Below are 22,094 nucleotides of genomic sequence, written 5' to 3' on the forward strand. Positions count from 1 at the left end.
TTGATGTCAAAGTCTAAATTAATTATATAACAGAATATGTGGAGAAAGTAAAAGCATCTGAATACTTCCTATGAAGTCAGTTAGTGTCCTCTCTAAGTCTTCTCAACACACACTGCATAAACACACTCCTATCTGAATTCCTCCAAAGGGGTTTGAGATATACCAACTTGCCATAATTACAGTTAAACCTAAACTATTTCTACCAATCTCAACGCTTACCCAAAACCCAACACTGTTCACATGCCTGACCAAGAATTAAGACCAAAAATCAACTGAGTGTTGTAATTTTTATGATGTACATTTATCCCTTTGCCTGTGGAACTCTCAAAATCAGTATCAACAGTCAAAACAAACAGAATATTTATCTTCAGAATTTTGTCATTTCTATTTATTTTCTGCTAAACAATATTGAAAACCGACTTAACAAAATTTAAAACGGATGTTAACAATATAAATGACTGTAACTTAAGTTACAATAACCAAGACTTTATCATAGCATAAGTCATCAGGTCAAAGAACTGGTACTTTCTTATAAAAAAAGCAGAAATTAAATGCTATGAATTTGTAACTCTTTTAAAACTACACAATGAAGAAACCAAAATCCATATAAAATACATACAATCTATTAGTTTTAAATTCTTAACAAAAATAAATCTGTCAGCTCTCAACAGCATGCATTCTTCAAACACTTTATAAAAGCAACATCTGGGATCTTGCCTTCAGCCTGATGGATATAAGAGAAAAAAGTTAAACTCTGAATATTAACATATTTAATCAAGCCTTTAAATCATAATTTTAAATTAATAAAATTATATGGTAATGTACAAAGTATTCTGAATCCTACCAACAGAAAAGTAGATTTTTATACTCTTACATGTTGTCTAACTTGGTGCTTGCCAATTGGATTGCCCTTCGGGGGCTAATCTGAGAGCAGGATTCAAACCCTGGTTTTGCAATGACACAGCTGTGAAAGCAGTGACTTTATCCCTGAACTCTATACTTTCTATTGCAATGTTTGGGCACATTGTCTTTCTCTATGATGAAGTGCCATCCAATGAGTTTGGAGGCATTTGCTTGTACTTTAGCAGACATGCAGCAGTTACAAGATCAATGAAAACAAATGTGCCAGTTCCAGTGTTACCATGCTTGTTATATGCAAGCATGCATGTGTAACACTCCTTTCATTTCTCAGATGAGGTGGTATGCTGTGGATCGTTGGCAGTTCCTTTTTTCTTCATTTTCCACTTGGCATCATTCTGGTACATGATCATTTTGGTCTCACCTGTCCACAGTAATTTTTTATTTTAGGTCTCTACAAACTGCCACCTAACTGCAAGGCCATTCTGTTTGATGCTAACCAGTGGTTTGCAAATTGAAGTGTAGTGCCTCTGGAGTTCTCCTGGTGTAGTTGCTTCAATTCTGTATTTTAGAAAATATTATATATTTTTCCTCACGTTGACACAAATAGCAGACTAAAAGCAAACGCAAAGCCTAGAAACAAGACTAGACATTGACAACCCTTTTAATAATGCACAAAATGTGATAGAACACAAATGACTAACCAGAAACAATGTCAAGCCATTTTACTTAATGGTGAAACAAATATGTATACAAATTCCCTCAAATCCAAAATGTTGGAATATAGAGCCAAATGAAAAAAATGCTTCACTGCCCCAATAATTACAGATAGCCATTGGTCTACTGTACATAGTCTAAATCACCAAGTTATTCGCCTATGTTTCCAGTCAGTCAGGTGCAGTAACTAAAGTAGCAGGACATCTTGACTGGTCAAAGTAATTCCTTTTTTAATTTTAGACTGAAACTCCAGGAGGATTTCAATGGCTTGTTATGTTCCCCAATAACCAATCCTAAAACAAAAAGGCAACTAACAAAGATCACTTAAAAAACAAACCAGAAGAGATTTCAGAGTTTATCAAAGACATTCCTGTTCACTGAATGTTTATTAAACCACAGGACAATAGGGTTTTAGAAGACACGCAACAAAATTGTTCCCCCTAACTCTGTCCTGGAAAAGGTAAACCAAAGTAATTATCCATACCAATATACATAGGATACAGTGTGAACATAAAAAATGGAGCAAACCAAACAATGGAGCAAACCAACCATTAGGAAAACTAATGGTTTCCAGCTTCTATGATCTCAGTGAGGGAAAGAACAAGGTGAACAGGTGTTGCTCTCAGCTCGTTTCATTCCAACTCCAGAACTGTAATTGCAGCTACTATATATGAGCTAGGCCAGTATAGCTGAAAGACACCCTGACGGGCTGGAAACAGCGTTTTAAAAAACAAAATCCATACAAAAACACTTAAACTGAAAAATACTAAATCAGGAATAGTCAACCATGATCCTGAAGGACCTAAATAATTCTAGTTATGTTTCTACCTGTTAATAGCACAGCCTTGTGTCAGAGGTCTGAATTACACAGTGAGTAAACTTCCTGCATGTCTTCAACTCATTTTGTCTATCCCAACCAAAGGTGGAGATGACATATTTCTTAATCTGAAATATACTCATTTTTTATACTATACTGGATCTGTGTAGAACGTTGACACAGAGTCATACAATAACATGTATGTGTGCTTCAAGGATGAATCCACAGATCAAAAGGGCAAACCGATATTAAAAATATTTTTTACTTTTTGCAAAGTCTTCAATGGACCTGATTTTGTGTCAGAATATACTTTGTTTAGGAATCTCAAGGTAGAATGTGCCTCTCCCAGTTGTCCTTTGAAATGTTTTAAGTTATCTTTCCTATTGTTAGGAAACGGGAGTTGATATAGGCTGGTTGTGAGACAATTTGTCCAACGAATACATAGGACATGGTTGTTGTTTTAAGAGAAAGGTGTTAAGGGGTTTGGTTTTTCTATGGATGAAGACGTGGCTAGTTGTAATCACAGTAATTTGCTGGCTGTTCCCTACAAAGTCACTAGTTTCATTGTGAACTTCTGCTGGATGTCCTGTGATAGCCCAGTTCATATTTTAGAGCCTAAAAATGCACTCAAGATTTGTTACCTTTAGTTGTGTGAAGATCTGTGCAGCTATGTTGAAATCCCAGTTATTGTCCTGAAGACACCTGACATAGAAAATATCACAGTAAATGTTTCTGCCCCAAACAAAGGGCTTTGCCATTTGACCATTAACACTTAACCTCAGACAAACACAAGCACCAACAAAAACATACTTCTGCGACCATTCAAGGTTCATGCCAGACTTGAGTGAGAAGGTGGAAAGCATCTCCTGTTTGGGGGTGGAGAGGGCAGGCACTAGGCTGCTTGAGGGCGTGGGTGCGGGAGTAGCAAATGCACTGCAAATCTCCTCCATTGTTGCAATGCGCACAAAAAGCTGATCGTTCACTATGCAAAGACTGCAGAAATAGAAGGCAAATGCTTTGTAAATTTTTTTGTAACATAATTCTCAATCTTTTTTAATATCAGGACCAGTTGGTCTGTTCAAGAAACCAAAATGCATAATCAACAAAGCAGGATAGGCCAAAAGAAAATACTGTTTTAGCATGGATATTGCCCCTGGGCCATCCAACTTCATCCTTCCTGATGACCCGGTTGTATGTAGTCCCAACCAGATTACTACATTAAAATATACAATGTTCATGCCATAATGAAAAATATACAGTTATGTGTTCACCATCCTACTCTATGGTATACATCCACTTTATTTATATTCCCACTTTGGCCATTGTTTTAATATGTTTGCGACAAGGCAAAAGTTGCAAATAGGACAGCACAAAATATTGAGGGGACAAGAATCGGGTAAAATATAAGTAAAGAAATGCACATGTTGATATTTAAATCATAACCAAAAAAATGCATATTTCATATAAATAAAGAAATGTTTTTTTTTAACATCTGATGAATTAGGGACCTCGTTAGACTTACCCAGAGTTCCCAGCAGGAACTGCAATGAAAACCCGAGAAAAGGCCCTTACTCCGTCTTGAAATGCACCTTCAACTTCTTTGAAAACTCCACTGACCGTAAAGGATAGTAACATGGACTGAAAAAGGGCAGAGATAATTCAAGGTTTTGATGGTATTGACAAAGCTACATTAACTCAAAATCGGATATTAATTAACCGTGTGTGTGTTGACATCGATGTTAAAGGAGGCTATGTCATGCTGAGTCTTAGGCAGCTTGTTGAGCAATGCCACCACATTTAGCCTTGTGTGCTTCAGCAAGCGGAACCGTGTTGCTGTAGGGAGAAGATGCACAGATTAGAGAAAAACATCAGACAAATCTGTTGATGACAGGCTTGGGTAACTGTCCTAAATAACACTTACATGGATCTTTGAGATGCTTCAGGTTCCGGCTGTCTTTATGGTACTCTCTCAAAAGACACCTATGAAGACAGACAGAGATGTGCAATGACCTACTAAGACATTCAGATGGAGAAGTGTGCATGGAACAGTCTGTATGTTACCTGCTCAGGCTCTGGCTTGAGGGCTGGCTGAGTGAGAAAGTTGCCCCATCATGGTAGGCATTCAGTAGAGGCTGTCTGTCCCCAGAGTCATACACACTGAAGTACCTGGTCCAGAGAAGACATGGTGACTGAACTGTTTGACTCATCTGTTCCATTATCCCTGTTCCATGCTAAACCTGTGTTACCCCATTGGTTCACAGCAAGTACTTGACATTTTTTTAACACATTTTTCTGGTTGTGTTGGTAATCAATTTAGTCAAATACATAAGTACATTCAAAAAATGTATAAGATGTCTAAAGAATAATTTATTAATTATAATAATAAAATGTATTATAACCCCCCCCCCATCTTATTTGTTTTTGTTGATCCAAATGAAAACAAACTAGACAGAACAACAGAAATGAAAAGACCCATCAACCAGCACACCCATAATCAACATCTCACTGCTCAGGTGATGGATCATTACACAAAACTAGAGCCTAAGCACTAAAATGGAAGCACATTAGGTACAACTTATAAATGAATCATAGTTCCAAATTGTCCAAACAAAAGAAAAAGGTTTGCCAGATATTTTCAAATGTATATAATGTCACAGAACATACCAGTTTTTTCTACATTTAGGGTGTTTTATAAGAAAAGCCCTTTTCTTATTTGGGGGAACCTGTCTTTTCTAAAACATCAAGATTATAATTTGTTGGCTAAATTATACTATGACAGATACATTCTTGTTGGAGCTTCCAAGACAATCAGCTGGTGTTCTGGGTCTATTAAAACCATCAGGAACTTTCCAGACCAGAAGCTATGCGGGTTAGGGCCTTGGAAGCTTGACACATGTCACACATGTATAAGTGTCAGCAAATTTGCTTGTAGTAGTGTTGCACCATATAAGATCTTAAATGAATGACATAGCATTTTAAGTTGATCCACTTCAGTATTTCAGAGCCCAGTACCTCGCATTTAGCTTTGAGAGGGAGGGCGGACTGACTGGTGTCATAAGGATGGTATAAATGTAAGCTTGATGTTGGGCACATTTTTAAGCAATTTATTAATGTGGGGCATACATACTGTTGTGCAGATATCTGAAGAATTTTTATCTAGGGAGGTCATAGCTTTTCTTCAGTTGACCAAAGGAAGCAAAACCCAATTTCAACTCCCAAGCAAAAGTGATCTAAAGTCAGAGTGTGCCTTTCTTTGCATCCTGAAGAGGAAATAGAATAGGCCAATACACCTTGCCAATAGATTAGTGGTGGCAATCCTCACGCCAAATTCAGCTGGACGTTGCTATAGCATCATTATGCGAAAAATTGAAAGTGCAGACTTTTGCGAACATGTTACGTTTGAGACAATCTTCCCTCAAATTTACAAAGGTGCTTTTTACCTATTCTTTGTGTTTCTTACAGTCTCAGATAAACATCAAAAATATATGGTCCAGATGTTTATTAAAAGAGTTGCATCTGAATATGGGGATATTCTGGAACATATCTAACATTGCAGGAAAAAAACCTCAGGTTCTTGAAAACGTGTTTGCCATTTATTCCTCTGAAGCAGAAAGTTAGCTTTTAAATAGTGAGGAGTACAGTACAGGTTTGTAACTTGAATTTCCAAATATGAGAATTTCTCAGAGGACATTTTAAATGAGAGACTTTTTAAAGAATACAAAGATATGTGACTATACTTACTGTTGCAAGAAATGCAATATGAGGAACATGATTTCTTCTGAACCGAAGTAGCTGCCCTGGATTGGTCAAAGGAAAGCACATCTGTCAGAACCCATCAACCAACCGAGTGATTGGATCACGGATCAGGTGCAGACCAACCAAAATGCTTCAGACTATCAGGTTACCTTGCAAGGGGGAATGGTGGAGGTTGCTACCACATCAAAGACTATGGGTAGGGGTAGGTCATAACCATCCTACAGAACAACACAACAGTTTTAACATAGGCCTAAAATCAGATGGAGGAATAGAGGGAATCAAAACGTGAATGCCTCACCAGTTTCACCAGCTGGGGAAACCTCTCCCTGACAGCACTGGAACACAACAGAAGCACAATCCAACTAACACACCCACACATAGTAAATGAGTCAACTGGGCAGGGGCGCGCACGTACACACACACACACGCCCGCACGCACGCGCACACACACACACCTGATGTAGGAAGGCTGGTCCTTAAACTGATCACAAAGTGGGTTATGCTCCAACCACAGGTCCACAAGCTTTAACCCCTTCAACCTATCCAGCACCTTTTCTGTTTTCAACTGAGGGAGGGAGGCAGAGAAATACACAGACGATGGATAGAAGGAGCAAATCAGTGGCTAATCGTAATTTGTCTCAAGGCTCATTTTGTATGTATCTCCCGCTGACATCAATGCATGACTAAGCAAAACTTTGACATCGAAGTTAGGATCCACCTCTGTTTGAATAAACAGGGTTAAGGATTAAGGTTAAGACTCATCACTTGCCTGGTTGTGGGAGAGGTTAAGGGCCTTCAGATGAGGGGCACTGGTAATCAGATCTGCCAGACTATCCAGCTGGTAAAGCTTGTTATTGCTCAGGTTCAGATGCACCAACTGAAATATGAGGAAAAGGCCAAGAGATATACACATCTTAGTTCCACAAAGTGGATGTGTATTCATGGTTTATATATTTCGTAACAATAATGTTTTGAACATCTGTTTTCGAGCTGATGTTCAACAAATCAATTCTACTATTCTATTCTAATTCTACTGAATGTATCTTCAATGGGAGCTGATAAAGATTTTGTGTAAAGCGTATTACTATGGACTGAACACAATAGCTTCTCTAAAGGCAAATAATTACTAGCTAAACCGTGTTATCATTTTGATGTAACAAAACTGATTTAAATGCAGTATAATGTTAGCATCGTTAGCTACTACGGACTTTGCTAGCAAATGAAAACATTGCCATCTGTCAAAATACATTAGACAAAATGATGATGGCAACAATGTTTTCTAACAAATATTAGCTTACTTATGTTGTTGTATTTTCAATCACCTATAGCGTAATTTAGACTAAACAGTAATTAGCCTCTTTAAGTCATTAGCCCTGTTTAACTTGGGGTCATCAATATGGCTGTGGTGTCAGTGACAATGGAAGTGATGCAGCAGAAAGTAGCATTACCTCAGGAATGTTCTCCTCGATGATCTTGACCACAGCATCCATAAAGATCTTTCTGCTCAAGATGGGGCAAACGTTCTGAGATACCAGGTCTAAAACAAAAGGAAAGGAGAAAAATTCATTTTAGAACAGGACAGAGGAAAATAGAAGCAGTGGTTATTTTAAATGGCCAGAGAAAGCATGGTGTGTTACCTGGATCTGAACGCAGTTGGTTTAGGTCCAGTGTTCGCTGGGAGCTGTCAAAACGCTTGGCCATGCACTGCTGAGGGAGATATCACTAAAGTTTTAGATATCCATCAACACATATCCATATCCATCAACACATATCCATATCCATCAACCCATATCCATATCCATCATTACATATCCATCAATACATAACCATCAATACATATCCATCAACCCATATCCATAACCATCAATCCATATCCATAACCATGATTACATATCCATAACCATCAATACATAACCATCAATACATAACCATCAATACATAACCATCAATCCATATCCATAACCATCAATACATAACCATCAATACATATCCATCAATACATAACCATCAATACATATCCATATCCATCATTACATAACCATCAATCCATATCCATAACCATCAATACATAACCATCAATACATAACCATCAATACATATCCATCAATACATAACCATCAATAAATATCCATATCCATCATTACATAACCATCAATCCATATCCATAACCATCAATACATATCCATCAATACATAACCATCAATACATATCCATATCCATCAATACATAACCATCAATACATATCCATATCCATCAATACATATCCGTCCATATGGTTTCCCAACCCCCTCCCTCATTCACATGCTTGTCCGTCTCTCTCACCTTTAGCCACGCAGTGTCCTGAGGCTTTAGTTCGGTGTTGAGGATGGAGGGAGGAGGACATGGGTTCATCAGCACTAACACCTGAGCAGGATTGGAAGACGGTGTGTGTGTGAAGGGCATACATATAACATGGTTAGAAATAACAATACGCATCGGTTATCAAATAACAATCCATTTGAAATCACGTTTTGACGCATGGAGTGGGCCTGACATGTGAACCCAGAAGTTGACGGTTAGTCAGTGGGAACACTGTACCTTGTAGCCCTCACTGTCAGTGATTTGGCGAGAGGCCCTGACGAGAGCATGAGCCGTGAAGGCATCCTCCAGGTAGAACTGAGCTTTATGTCCCTCAGTCTGGTACTGATGTGATGCGTGAAGGGGGGATGGAGAGGGAGAGAAAGATGAACTTGTAAATATCTTCAATGTGTAGTACATATGTTTTAAATGCATACACAAAGATCCTCTATTCCGGCGTATCAGGAAAAACAACATTTAACCATGAGACCTACTGTATGAACACAGCCGGGCAGTCTGCTATTAACTTACGTGCACTGGTTTGAATGGTACAGAGCACTTGTTCTGTAAAGCCGTCAGCAGCCATTTCTTATTGTACTTCTTTCCATAGGGAATCTGCCAGAGAGAAAGTAGTTAATTGACTATTAAAGCAATTGTACATGCATATGCAGGGAAGCACACATCCAACTCTGGATGAGCGACTTCATGATGAAAAGTCACACTCTAGGTTTTAAGCACAGAAAGAAAAGCATACCTGGGAGCAGTTTACTCCCAAGCGAAATATTGTCCCCAGGCAGTAAACGTCCTCTATCACCCCAGATTAGTGTTGTCACAATACCAAAATCTCAACTTTGATACTGATTTTATTATCAAAAAATGCAATAACAAAACGAGACCTATGTAAAAAAAAATTAAGCAAAGTAAACCATTTTGTCATAGAGTGAGGGATTTCTTTTTTTTATCCCCTGCTGATATTGTACGTTTGCACACTGACAAAGAAATGATCAGTTTATTATTTTAATGGTAGGTTTATTTGAACAGTGAGAGACAGAATAACAACAAAAAAATCCAGATTTGTTTTTAATAAATTTATTTGCATTTTAATGAGTGAAATACAGTGGATAATTTTTTTATAATACACACCCCTGTTAAAATGCTAGGTATTTGTGATGTAAAAGAATGAGACAAAGATAAATCATGTCAGAACTTTTTCCACTTTTAATGTGACCTATAATGTGAACAATTCAATTGAAAAACAAACTGAAATCCTCGAGGGGGAAAAATGAAAACCTTACAATAACCTGGCTGCATAAGTGTGCACACCCTCTTATAACTGGGGATGCGGCTGTGTTCAGAATTAACCAATCACTTTCAAACTCATGTTAAATAGAAGTCATTACACACCTGCCATAATTTAAAGTGACTCTAATTAATCACAACTACAGTTCAGCTGTTATAGTAGGATTTCCCGGATATTTTCATAGTTGCATCTCAGAGCAAAAGCCATGGTCCGTAGAGAGCTTCCAAAGCATCAGAGGGATCTCATTGTTGAAACATATCAGTCAGGAGAAGGGTACAAAATAATTTCCAAAGCATTAGATATACCATGGAACACAGTGAAGACAGTAATCATCAAGTGGAGAAAATATGGCACAACAGAGACATTACCAAGAACTGGACGTTCCTCCAAAATTGATGAAAAGACAAGCGAAAACTGGTCAGGGAGGCTTCCAAGAGCCCTACAGCAACATTAAAGGAACTGCAGGAATTTATGGTAAGTACTGGCTGTGTGCTACATGTGACAACAATCTCCTGTATTATTCATATGACTATGGGGTAGGCTGGCAAGACAGAAACCTTTTCTTACAAAGAGAAACATCAAAGCCCGGCTGAAGTTTGCAAAAACAAACATCAAGTCACCCAAAAGCATGTGGGAAAATGTGTTATGGTCTGATGAAACCAAGGTTGAACTTTTTGGCCAGAATTCCAAAAGGTATGTTTGGTGCAAAAACAACACAAAACAAATCACCCAAAGAACACCACACCCAGAGTGAAGCATGGTGGTGGCAGCATCATGCTTTGGGGCTGTTTTTCTTCAGCTGGAACCGGGGCCTTAATCAGGGTGGAAGGAATTATGAACAGGTACTTTTGGCACAAAACCTTCAGGCGGGTTGATCTGAAGAGGGCTTTGCACAGAAGATGTCGTAGAGATTTGGAGCGCTTTTGCAAAGAAGAGTCGACAAATATTGCCACCTCAAGATGTGCCATGCTAATAGACTACTACAATATAGACTGAATGCTGTAATAAAATCAAAAGGTGCTTCAATTAAGTATTAGTTTAAAGGTGTGCACACTTATGCAACCAGGTTATTGTGAGTTTTTAATTTGAAAACCTCAAAGCTTTTAGTTTGTTTTTCAATTGAATTGTTCACATTATAGGTCACATTAAATGTGGAAAAAGTTCTAACCTGATTCTTTCTCTCAGTCTTTTACATCACACAAACCTGGCAATTTAACAGGGGTGTGTAGACTTTTTATATCAACTGTAAGTATTCGACCCCTCTGCAAAAAATAACTTAGTACTTGGTGGCTTAACCCTTGTTGACAATCACAGAGGTCAGACGTTTCTTGTAGTTGGCCACCAGGTTTGCACACATCTCAGGAGGGATTTTGTCCCACTCCTCTTTGCAGATCTTCTCCAAGTCATTAAGGTTTCGAGGCTGACGTTTGGCAACTCAAACCTTCAGCTCCCTCCACAGATTTTCTATGGGATTAAGGTCTGGAGACTGGCTAGGCCACTTCAGGACCTTAATGTGCTTCTTCTTGAGCCACTCCTTTGTTTCCTTGGCCGTGTGTTTTGGGTAATTGCCGGAAGGAGGTTCTCACCCAAGATTTGACGGTACATGGCCCCCGTCCATCGTCCCTTTGCGGGCTCTGCAGGATTTCAGTCCTTCACGGCATAGTGTGTTACCAATTGTTTTCTTGGTGACTATGTTCTCAGCCGCCTTGATATCATTGACAAGATCCTCCCGTGTAGTTCTGGGCTGATTCCTCACCGTTCTCATGATCATTGCAAGGTGAGATCTTGCATGGAGCCCCATACTGAGGGAAATAGACAGTTATTTTGTGTTTCTTTCATTTGTGAATAATCACACCAACTGTTGTCACCTGCTCACAAAGCTGCTTGGCGATGGTCTTGTAGCCCATTCCAGCCGTGTGTAGGTTTACAATCTTCAGTGTGCTCCTAATCTCAGGTTGTTCCCTGTATAAGACACCTGGGAGCCAGAAATCTTTCTGATTGAGAGATACTTATTTCACTTATTAAAATGCAAATCTCTAACATTTTTGACATGCGTTTTTCTGGATTTTTTTGTTATTCTGTCTCTGACTGTTCAAATAAACCTACCATTAAAATTATAGACTGATCATTTCTTTGTCAGTGGGCAAAAATCCAAAATTAGCATGGGATCAAATATTTTTTTCCCTCACTGTAATAAGCAGTCCAGCTGTTTTAAAAGAAAATACACAACCATTTTATTATAACAACCTGTCCAGCAGTTTTAAAAAAAATACACAACCATTTTAATATAACAAGCTGTCCAGCAGTCTTTTTGAAAATACACAACCATTTTTTAAATATTGTAAACATAAATAAAAAAATTCTCACCTACAACTGCATCATAAGGTAACCTTAGTTAAATACTTTTTTTTTTACCAACTCTTTGAAGACGAGTTGACCATAACGACATAACTTTCATGTTCTGACTTACAGATACGTACAGTCATCTTGTACCAACTGTCCTTGGTTCTTCCTCCTCCTGCATAGTCCCCAGCTCCTCTTCTTTCACGGTCAAAACGCCAGTCACCTCTCTGATTTGCCCAACTGTAAGGGTCACTGAGTTGACAGAGTGCAAAGTAACCTGGTGTAATCGATCTCAAAAAACACTTTTTTTTTCACAGACATCTTATCTATGCCTTGACACAGCAGTAGGCTAATGAAGCTGCAACGTCACTCACAATCTGCGTTGCCAGCTACCATCCTGTGACCTGATGTTGTTTACAGATACGTCCACAATGTTATCCTCAAAGTGGACCAGATGTTCAGGTCCAGGACTCCCCCGAGGCCTCTGCCGCCTGGCCGGATCATCATATTCTCGGCCCTGGAAGGAGCACTGAACCTTACGGCCTCCTCGGAAATGAGGGCCCCGGACCCTGTCACCATGCTCTGAGGGAGGGAGAAAGACAAATTAAAGAACCTTTAAAGGTCCATGCCGGCTGATTTTCTCAAAGAAGAGGACACATTTTCCTTTTTTGTTTTAAAGCATTTTATTGAAAGTGGGAATTTCATGAAGAAAAAGAGGAGACAGAGAGATGGAGGGTGGAGAGTCATGAGAGTTACCACATGGACTGCACCTTCCTGTTATCTTTTGAATAAAATACTAGAAGAATGACTGAATGATGATGAAATGCAGTTAATTTAGGGAGTACCAGCACATTAGGTGGCAGGATGCATCTTTTGTTTATTTGTGGACCATCATATTACCAAAGAAGAAGTTAGCAAGTTAACGTTGGCTAGGATGCCTCTGCAGTGTAATTTAGCCCCATCTGCTGAGCAATACATCCTTCAGTTCTGTAGGCTTTGGTGTTGTCAGGGGTTCAATAGGCAGGACAGAGGAATGCCATTAGTCAGCACTGCAATGTAGACTTTTTAATAGTATATATTGCTGTATATATAATAAAATAACAGCATTCTTCATAAAGTTGAGTGACATATCAACAAGTGATAAATTGTATTTTAGTTTTTTAAGTCAGTCTGACCAATGGTCACAGAAGATGTAGCTAAACAACGACCGTCCTCTCCCAAAGATCCAGTGTTTTACCTCCAGGTAGCTTGCCTTTGCTTGTGACCTCTCTCTGCACGACAACCCCCTCATCTAGGGAAGGGAGGAAAATAACAATTAAGAAAAAGGTTTCATGCATTTTACTGTGGCCAGATAAAATGCACCTTCACTGTAATCTACTTATAATTCAGTCCTTGTTTTCCAAATACGGTACACATCAGAAAGAGTTAAAAGTAAAGAGGAAATCCAGATGTCCTTTGAAAAATGTGAAGGCAGTCATACATTGTGTAATACTGTACTGCAACACTGTGATCTAACTGCAATACTAGCTACTCCGGGTGCGAACGATTTCACTGGCAGAGCAAGGTTTTCCAATTCCGTGACTCCAATCTGAAGGGATCTATCAAGAATGAGGCAGTGAGATTTTTATATGGGAGTCAATTAGAGAGTGTAGAATTGATATTTTGGTATATGGGATTATTGTATATTGTAGAAATGTGTTCCCCCTTCCTTTAAAAGAGGGGAGTAAGCTAGAGTGCAGAAAAGCAGAGAGAAAATGGAAGGGTCATGAAATTCTGAGAGATTGTTTAATTCAATATCAGCTCTCTGTTAAAACAGTAAAAGCTAAATATTTATCAGATATTATTTCTAACAATTATAATAATTATAAAGTGTAATTCAGTGTGATAAACAAAGCTTTACACACGGTTGCTACTGCCTTTCCTGATGCGACTCCTGAGACTTGTGAAGACTTCCTGAACTTCTTCACTGGTAAGATTGATGCCATAAGATCTTGCATCTTACCTCCAGATCACAACCCCTCTGATTTAGCCACATGTTCTGCTCTTTTTAACCAGTTTGAACCTGTATCTCTTTCACACGTGATGGACATAGTCTCACGCATGAAGCCTACTACCTGCCCCCAGGACACAGTTCCCTCATGCCTTTTTAAAGAAGAGCAATTCTTTAATGGCACTGTCCCGACTTGTTTTAAACATGCAGTTGTCCAGCACCTTATCAAAAAGCCTAATCTTGATTTAACTGTTCTTAATCATTTCTGTCCTATTTCAAAATTGACATTCCTTTCAAAAGTTCTAGAGAAAGTATTTTTTTTTCCTGCTGTCCTTTTGAAATGAAAACCATATTCTGGATAAATTCCAGTCAGGGTTTAAGGCACGCCATAGCATTAAATCATCTCTTCTTGAGGTGTTAAAGGATTTATTGTAGTGTAGGGACAATGGAAACTGTGCTATTTTAATTCAGCTTAATGGTGCTTTTGACATGATTGATCATACCATCCTTCTAGGTTGTCTTGAACTAGGGTACTCAGGGTACTGCTCTAAAGCTATTTACTTCATATTTGAGAGACAGGACATTTTCTGTAAAGATTGTGAACTCCGCCTCCTCCTCACCATTGCGGAACCTCAAGACTCTGTCCTAGGCCCTATCTTATTCTCTTTATATATGCTTCCTTTGGGTTCCATCTTTCAGAAATATAACACCTCTTACCATTGCTAAGCCGATGACACACAGCTGTACTTTCCCCTGAAACGTGATGCCAAGAAACCCCTGAAATCACTCTCTGATTGTCTTAGAGACATAAAATACTGGCTAGCTAAAACCTTCTTCAATTAAATAAAACAAAAACAGATGTTCTGGTATTTGGCCTCACAGATTCCAGCAAGGTTATTGTTAATAACTTTGGGCCCCTATCCAACATTGTACATAGCTATGCAAAAAATCTCTGGGTATTTTTATTTTATTTTTCAGATCTCAAATTTGATAAACAAGTAAATGCTGTTGTCAGAGGAAGCTTATTCCAGCTTTGGGCCATTGCCAAATTGAAACCCATTCTTTCTTTCAAGGATTTGGAGACAGTTATACATGCGTTCATTTCCTCCAGTCTGGACTATTGTAACCCTTGTTATATGGGAGTCTGTCAGTCTTTCTTGTCCCGCCATCAGGTTGTCCAAAATGCACCTGCTAAGTTTTTAACTGGTACAAAGAAGAGAGAGCATCACTCATGTATTGGCCTCTATCCACTGGCTACCTGTTAAATATAGGATTTATTTTAAGTCTATTTTATTTGTATTTAATGCGCTACATGGATCAGCACCATCCTATGTTTCCGACCTCCTTAGCCACCACTCTTCCTCAAGGACCCTTAGGTCTTCCAATCAAACGCTTTTGTGTGCTCCTCGGGACCTGATTGAAGTTTAAAGGAGACCGTGCCTTTTCTGTTGCAGCTCCAAAGTTGTGGAATAGCCTACCTTTACATATTAGGTCTTCTACTAGTAGCGACATTTTTAAACCCATCAATCATTTATGGATTGACCCCATGGGGCTAGCCTAGAACCCTTAAAGCCTGGCTCTGCTGACGTCTCTGGTCGAGCTAAACGCAAAATATTGAAATGCACTTATATTTTGACTTTACTACTACTGTACACAGCAGATGCCATAAAATAATGGTTACCTGGCTAGCTATGAAGTCTTACCTTGACCAACTTGGACATGTGCGACCACGGCAAGATTCGGGTACCATTTTCGAAAGGATGTCATCTTTAGTCAGACTAGCACACCGACCAGTGTGTCTATTTTAATACATTCTGTGTTAATTTAACGATTAGAAATAGTCGCCAAGGCAACTGTTGGACATGTTCAATATCTTAGCTAGCAAGAACATGAAACTTCAGTGCACATCGCTCTAGAGGCATAATTTGGCAGTGCAACATGGGAGAATTTGACAGAATAATTATAATCAATCGCTTGTTCAGTTAGATCAATATAAGTTGTAATGACTGAAAAATACATTCGAACTCCCCGAAAAAACGACAAATAGCCGCTATTTAGATTACTATACTGCAGCTTCCGAAAGATCAACCTGGTTTAAAACGGCGGCCCATTGTGAGCATTTTGCGCATGCGCGAGTGTACGACCGTTGCCAAAACTAGAGATTAGTATAATCATGTTAGTAGGCTAATGGTTTTGAACCGCACAAACCCAGTATACCAGCCATGACCTCACGCAGTTGACACTAAAGTCACTGATGTACCATCGGACATCCTGTTTTGTTTGGCAACATCTTCAAATGTCCAGTGCCCAGTGGTCCGGTTTCATTTTAGTCCATTTACGGACTATGATCCACACGGGTGTAGCACAAAACTCTGGGCCCTGTACATAGGCGGTCCCTGAGAACCTCTCCCCTCTTTATTCAAGATTCAAACATTCAACATTCAAGGGCCCCTCTACACGTTAGGGCCCTATATACTTAGTACCCCTTTTCCCCACTGGTCCGATGCCACTGATGATGATCAAAAGCGATTTATAGGAACAATTTGGTTTAAGCGCCCTACCTAACAGCATAAAAAATAATTCTCACATTGTGGGCTCTGGAATTTGAACCAGCTATTTCAATTACTGGCCAAACATCAACCACTAGCTTTAACACTACCTGCCGTCCATTCTTCTGTGATGGTTCATGATATAACCACCATTGCCAAGCCTGATGTATCTATATGGCTATTCAAATTCAATTTCCTCAACGGTATAAGCAAATTACACATGGTACAAATTGAGAAGGAACACACTGTCAATATGATGTCATAAACAAAGCAAGAGGAATCCCACAGTTCGTAAAATACGTTGTGCATATGTAATTAAAAAAAAAAGAAAATAGAGAAAAAATTGTTTCCATACACACCTATTCTACAAAACCCATTGTGTGTTCTGTCTAAACAATCGGGAGAAATGTATCCATTAATACTGTCTAATGCAATGTTGCAAGTCATACATAAATATCATCAGTATAAATCAATGAACACATTCCAGTGAGCATTGTTCTGATGTTGTCTCTCTTGTGACATCACCAATAGCTTTGGCCTGTTCATCCTGACCAGCCTGGCTTTCAATCTCTTTTTGTTCCTGCAGGATGTTTGTGTTTGTTGTTTCCATTTCATTGTTCTTCTCCTGCCTGCAGGCTACCTGATCAATGGCCTGACCCACAAACGAGGTGAGGGTGGCCAGCCCAGTCAGGTACCCGTCCTCCCGGTTCCCCAAGGCCCACGGTACATTATGCCTCAACTCCATACCCCTGGGCACTGGGGTGGTCTTCCCAAAGTCTATCATCCAGATGTTGGCCTTACACGTCCGGTCATGAATGAAGAGGAGCGAGCTTCCGATGACCTGTCAGGTGAACCAAAAGAACTGTATCACTGTACGTACCAAATCACTGTATGTCAATTTCTGAGGAAAATATGAAATACAGTCTTTGTGTTTCATGAATATTTGAACTGACCTCGTGGGTTTTGAAAAATGGGGATTCCTTCAGAGCTTCACCCAGGGCCTGAAGTCTGTAGTGATAGGCTTCCTGACAGTTAAGAATGAGAATAGTGGGACTGAATTTCAAGTTTGTCTTCGCCTGTCGTTAACAAAGCATGTGAAAAATAACTTTTGTTTCTACTTCTTTTTGAATTGTATTTTTAGTAGTGGATACAGGCTGTGTTGTGCAGGTCCAGACTTACTAGGATGGGTAACTGGCTCTTGGTGAAGCAGAGCAGTGCCTCTGTGACTTGAACGTTGGTCAGTGTCTTCTTGAAGTCCCGCTGTACACTGCCATTATCCATCTAAGATGCAGACACAGGGGAAACTAAGTATTAAGGTATGCATACAAAGGCTACAACCTGCCAATGAACAGCCAACATTTGAGCTTTGAATCTGTGTCTGTTACCATGATCCCCTCGATCCTGAACCCAAACGTGGAGCTGGAACTGTTGCTATCCCTCCACTGCATGTAGCGCCACTTTGTTACTCCTTGCTGCTCGTTTTCCTCCACGGTGGGAGCTGTTGGATCTACTTCCACCATCTTCAGGTACATATCAGTCCTCAGGATGGGTTTGGTTTGTGCTTTGGTTAACTCCTCCTCCTGGTATGTCCTGAGTAGGGTTGTTATATAACAAATTCGCTAGTTACCTTGAAATTCCGGTTGGAGGATTTCCAAATTCAGAAGATACACAGGAAATCTGTATCCTCCAAAAGGGATTTCATAAAAGCAGGAATATTTTGAATGTTTTTCAACCGTAGTCCTGAGAGAAACATTTACGGGAATAGTAGCTTCTAACACAAACACACATTTTCAGAATCTATACTTGTGGACATACAGAAAGTTCCCATTTAAAATCCTAAAATCCTATCACTCCCAGTCTAAACCCATTTCTTACCAAAAATAACCTTTACCACCAAAAACTAATTTAAACCCTAACCCCTATTATGCCCTTTGGTCAGAAATGGCCTTTTGCCTCATCCAGCAAAAGGTTAAATGTTATTTTACACTCCTTGTGGGGGGTCCCCAGAAGTTTTGGAAAACTTGAACACACATACAAACAGTACCTCACGCCCATCTTGCAGTCCATGATGACAGGGTTTTTCAGGCCACTCAGTAGATCCTTCAAGCGGATGTAACTGTGGCCCCCCCTGGTAACTGATCCGTAGTACTGCGGTACAAATGGACGCAGGGGGTCGTCCATAAGGGCCTGCAAGCATACAGCCTCCACCTCACTGAAACGCTTCAGCACCTCACCCCCATCACTCAGTTGGAAGTTACCTAGCAACAGAGAGGCAGGTAAGAGCTGATAGTGGGTCTTACTTTAACCTCTACATTGACTTACTAAGCCAGAGGGCTAAATCACTGTTGTGGTATAACAACTGTGAGTGGCCGCTGTGCTGTGCGCTTCCAAAAGCGTGTTTAGACTACAACAGTTGGGCTGATGACAAATTAATTTAAATAACATTCACACAACATATACAAACTATTTTCTATTTACACTATCTAATGAGAAACACTAGCTGGGCCAGAGATATGTGGTAAGGCTCAACACGTGTGTGCACAGCGACTTGGCTAGACTCCTGTCATGGTGTTCTTTACATGGTAACTACCATCCCCATCGAACAAGTGCCGTTGTTGGTGACAGTTATTTAGGTGCAAGTATGAGAGTTTTTTTATTTCTTTTCAACAACAATGAATTTTTCTGATTCTATTACACGGAGAAGAACCAGACTTCCTACATGAACGCTCATCCACTCCTATACGCACTGAGCGTGACACTGTCATTAGACCTCAGTTGCCACAGGGAGTATCCATATACAATAAAAACGTATCTTTGACACAGATTTGTCTCATTCATCTAGATAAAACTGACATAGTGTAAAAACAGTCTAACTGAATGAGTGAATGATTTGGAGATTGGGTATTGTGCGTGTGAATGGATTTGACAAGATGAAGAGTTAAACAGTTGTAGTGGGTTCTTGAATGGAAACATGCCTTGATGTCCGGCCAGCTGGACCCAGGAGCTCTGTCGTCGCAGTGACCACTGCATAATGGTCAGGAATGTCCTCCAGGAACGACACTGGTGTAAAGAAAATGTCCATGTCATATGCAGCCGGGAATAACGTAATTTCTAGTTCAATTACATCTTTTTAGCTCCATAACGGGTGATGTGGATTTTCTTGAGTCAATTTGCTGTAAGCTGTGTTGTCACATCGCTCACCCTGATTGATGGAAAAACTCAGCAATCGTTTACAATTTTATCATTTCTGTTAGTGAGTCAGCAAGTTCAGCAGCACCTCACCAGGGATGTTCTCTTTTCAAGGAAAATGTACTGAGTAAAACATGAATGTACAGATAGCCCCAATACCATTTAAGTAGTACTTGAAAGTAGTTTTAATTATTTACTTCGCACCCCTGGCTGTCCCTCCATCAGCATGTCCTATATCTGGACCTGTAGGACCAGTGCTGTACTGGGGCTGATTCAGGGAAACAGATCACCTATTTTATTTTGCAAGACAGTTAACCCACCTTTTTTTCAAAACAAATTGAAAATATAGGGAGTCTTAAAAAATGTTACCCCAGTGATCAGAGTTTCCCTGACTGTTTTATTACCCCTACTCCACTGAGTTGGACCAATGCAAATCCTATTCAAATCTGCCTGTGTCAAGACTCAAGGCTCGCTTTCAAACCAATGCAAATAGCAGACAGCAGTTAGACTGAGAGGTGTTGAGTAGAGGATGGAAAATACACACAATCACATATAGGTAACAAAACAGAGACAGATATTTACAAAGAGTGGATATGAAACTAGTGAAATATTTGTTTTCAGGTTTAAACTATTATAAAAAAGAAGCACATTCACACACGTTCCCTCTATGTTTGGTTTTCATTCTCACCCTCTTCATGGTGTTCCTCCTACTGGCTGTGGCCTCTCCTTCGCTGAAGACCTCATCACTATCTGCTGAGGAGAAGTTGGAGGAAGAGGTGGATGAGACAGATGAGTGTAGGAGCATCCTGGAAAGGATGGGATGGGGAGAAGGGGACCAGAGGCCTTCACAAATCCCCTCAGGGCTGCTGGCACTCTCCTTCTCACAATTCACTCCATCGCCTGCATGCTGTCCTCCCATCTCCCTGTCCTCCGTGTCCTCTCTATCAATCTCTCCATCCATCGCCTGCCCTGACCTCTTCCTCTCCCCGCTCCCCTCATTCAGAGTCTGTCCATCGGGCTTCTCCTCTTCCTCTTCTATCCTTCCCGTCATGCTCCTTCTCTCGATCCTCTCCATCTTCGGCAGTCCCTCAGTCGTTTCTGCCGCCAAGTTCCCTTCCAACCTCTGCCTCTTTCTGTCCTTTATTCTCCATCTCTCCTTTCTGCTCCTGATCATCGTTGGAGCTTTCTCTCTCCCTGACCCCTCTGCCTCCTCCGCCTGTTCTTCTTCCCTTGTTTCCTCCCTCTCTCCATTGTAGCTACATTTGTCAGTGTCCACGGAAAGACTGCGAGTCGTATGCAGGTCAGAGCCTGGTTCTTTGTCTTCCACTTGCCTGTATGTCTCTGCTGGCCCATTATTGACTGGTAGTTGTTGACTGTTGGAGCGGAATTCCCGGGAAGAGCTCCATTTGGGTTTAGGTTTCACCCCACTACACACACTTGGGATCCTGTCACTAACAGACAGATGTTCAATGTCATTTAAGAGTGCAACAAATCCATCATCATGTTCTATATTCTCCAATTGTCCTACTAAAATCTTATTATCTTCCACATCCCTGGTTTCATTTAGAGCTGGGGCTGGTGTTTTGTCCATACTTTCCAGCTTATATTCCACTGATATGGTTGTCCGGATAACTCCAGTTCAATGTGACTAGTCCACTTCGTGAGTCTCTCCTGAGAAGTATTCCATGTGTAACAAAATGTAATATTAATTAAATCAAATGTAGTACAGAATGCACAAGCAAAGGAAGGTTTTTGATGAAAAGAGCTCAACTCCTTTCGCTAATAAGTGACACGTTAAATAACTAGCTACAACACTTGACAAACAACAAGTAGACCACTGACAATGCAGTGACTGTCTATTCAGCTGTTGCAATACGGATGTTGAAATACCGATACTGAAATATGCTGGCAGTAGCTTACCTCGTGCAGCCAACAGCATGTTGTTGATACACCAACGGAACCATATATGGGTCGTACGGTTCATTTACTCTGCTAAAATGACACCTGAATTGAATTGACTGAAGTAGGATTAGATAAACTCTAGCCTCCCTGTGTTATCCCTAGTGGAGCAGTATTTGCATGAAGTGACGCAACAAAGTTTCCAAAACATGTGGCGAGTGTTACAGGCTCTGTTGTATTGAGCTGCTATTGGACAGGTCTCTGTGTGTGTGCGTGTGTATGCGTTATCTAGGAACTGCATCTGCGTCATCTGCATGAATTTCAGCAGAATAGGATCCT

The 22,094-nt window shown here is 40.0% G+C and overlaps 2 protein-coding genes across 6 annotated transcripts; both read right to left on the bottom strand.

The window, feature by feature from the left end:
• Nucleotides 1-294: 294 nt before the first annotated feature.
• Nucleotides 295-16,867, bottom strand: zgc:153681 (uncharacterized protein LOC751719 homolog). 5 transcript variants are annotated; one of them, XR_002196652.2, is made up of 22 exons: nt 15,822-16,867; nt 13,366-13,419; nt 12,503-12,710; nt 12,266-12,380; nt 9,017-9,100; nt 8,726-8,830; nt 8,471-8,551; nt 7,786-7,855; nt 7,597-7,685; nt 6,918-7,025; nt 6,604-6,713; nt 6,447-6,483; nt 6,298-6,366; nt 6,134-6,189; nt 4,454-4,558; nt 4,314-4,372; nt 4,110-4,225; nt 3,915-4,030; nt 3,203-3,385; nt 3,034-3,094; nt 1,359-1,419; nt 295-724 (listed from the first exon to the last, which is right to left on the bottom strand). XR_002196652.2 is itself a non-coding variant. In XM_020045656.2 (21 exons), exons 1-21 carry the CDS (start codon nt 15,883-15,885, stop codon nt 665-667), a joined length of 1,938 nt encoding a protein of 645 aa, XP_019901215.1. In that variant the 5' UTR covers nt 15,886-16,867; the 3' UTR covers nt 295-664. The 5 variants fall into 5 exon arrangements, 4 of the variants coding, with proteins under 4 accessions (XP_019901215.1, XP_019901214.1, XP_010896684.2 ...); XM_020045656.2 differs by lacking the exon at nt 1,359-1,419 and having other exon boundaries at nt 12,266-12,368; XM_020045655.2 differs by lacking the exon at nt 1,359-1,419 and having other exon boundaries at nt 7,786-7,852.
• A 97-nt stretch (nt 16,868-16,964) lies between these two features.
• Nucleotides 16,965-22,070, bottom strand: si:ch73-22a13.3 (inositol-trisphosphate 3-kinase B). The gene is made up of 8 exons (XM_010898384.4): nt 21,777-22,070; nt 20,545-21,527; nt 19,643-19,727; nt 18,712-18,925; nt 18,053-18,257; nt 17,847-17,948; nt 17,621-17,692; nt 16,965-17,508 (listed from the first exon to the last, which is right to left on the bottom strand). The coding sequence occupies exons 2-8, from the start codon at nt 21,445-21,447 to the stop codon at nt 17,137-17,139; spliced, it is 1,953 nt and encodes a 650-aa protein (XP_010896686.3). The 5' UTR covers nt 21,448-21,527; nt 21,777-22,070; the 3' UTR covers nt 16,965-17,136.
• Between the last annotated feature and the right edge of the window lie 24 nt (nt 22,071-22,094).

This window comes from Esox lucius, chromosome 4, assembly GCF_011004845.1.
Source record: "Esox lucius isolate fEsoLuc1 chromosome 4, fEsoLuc1.pri, whole genome shotgun sequence".
In the NCBI taxonomy this organism is placed as follows: domain Eukaryota; kingdom Metazoa; phylum Chordata; class Actinopteri; order Esociformes; family Esocidae; genus Esox; species Esox lucius.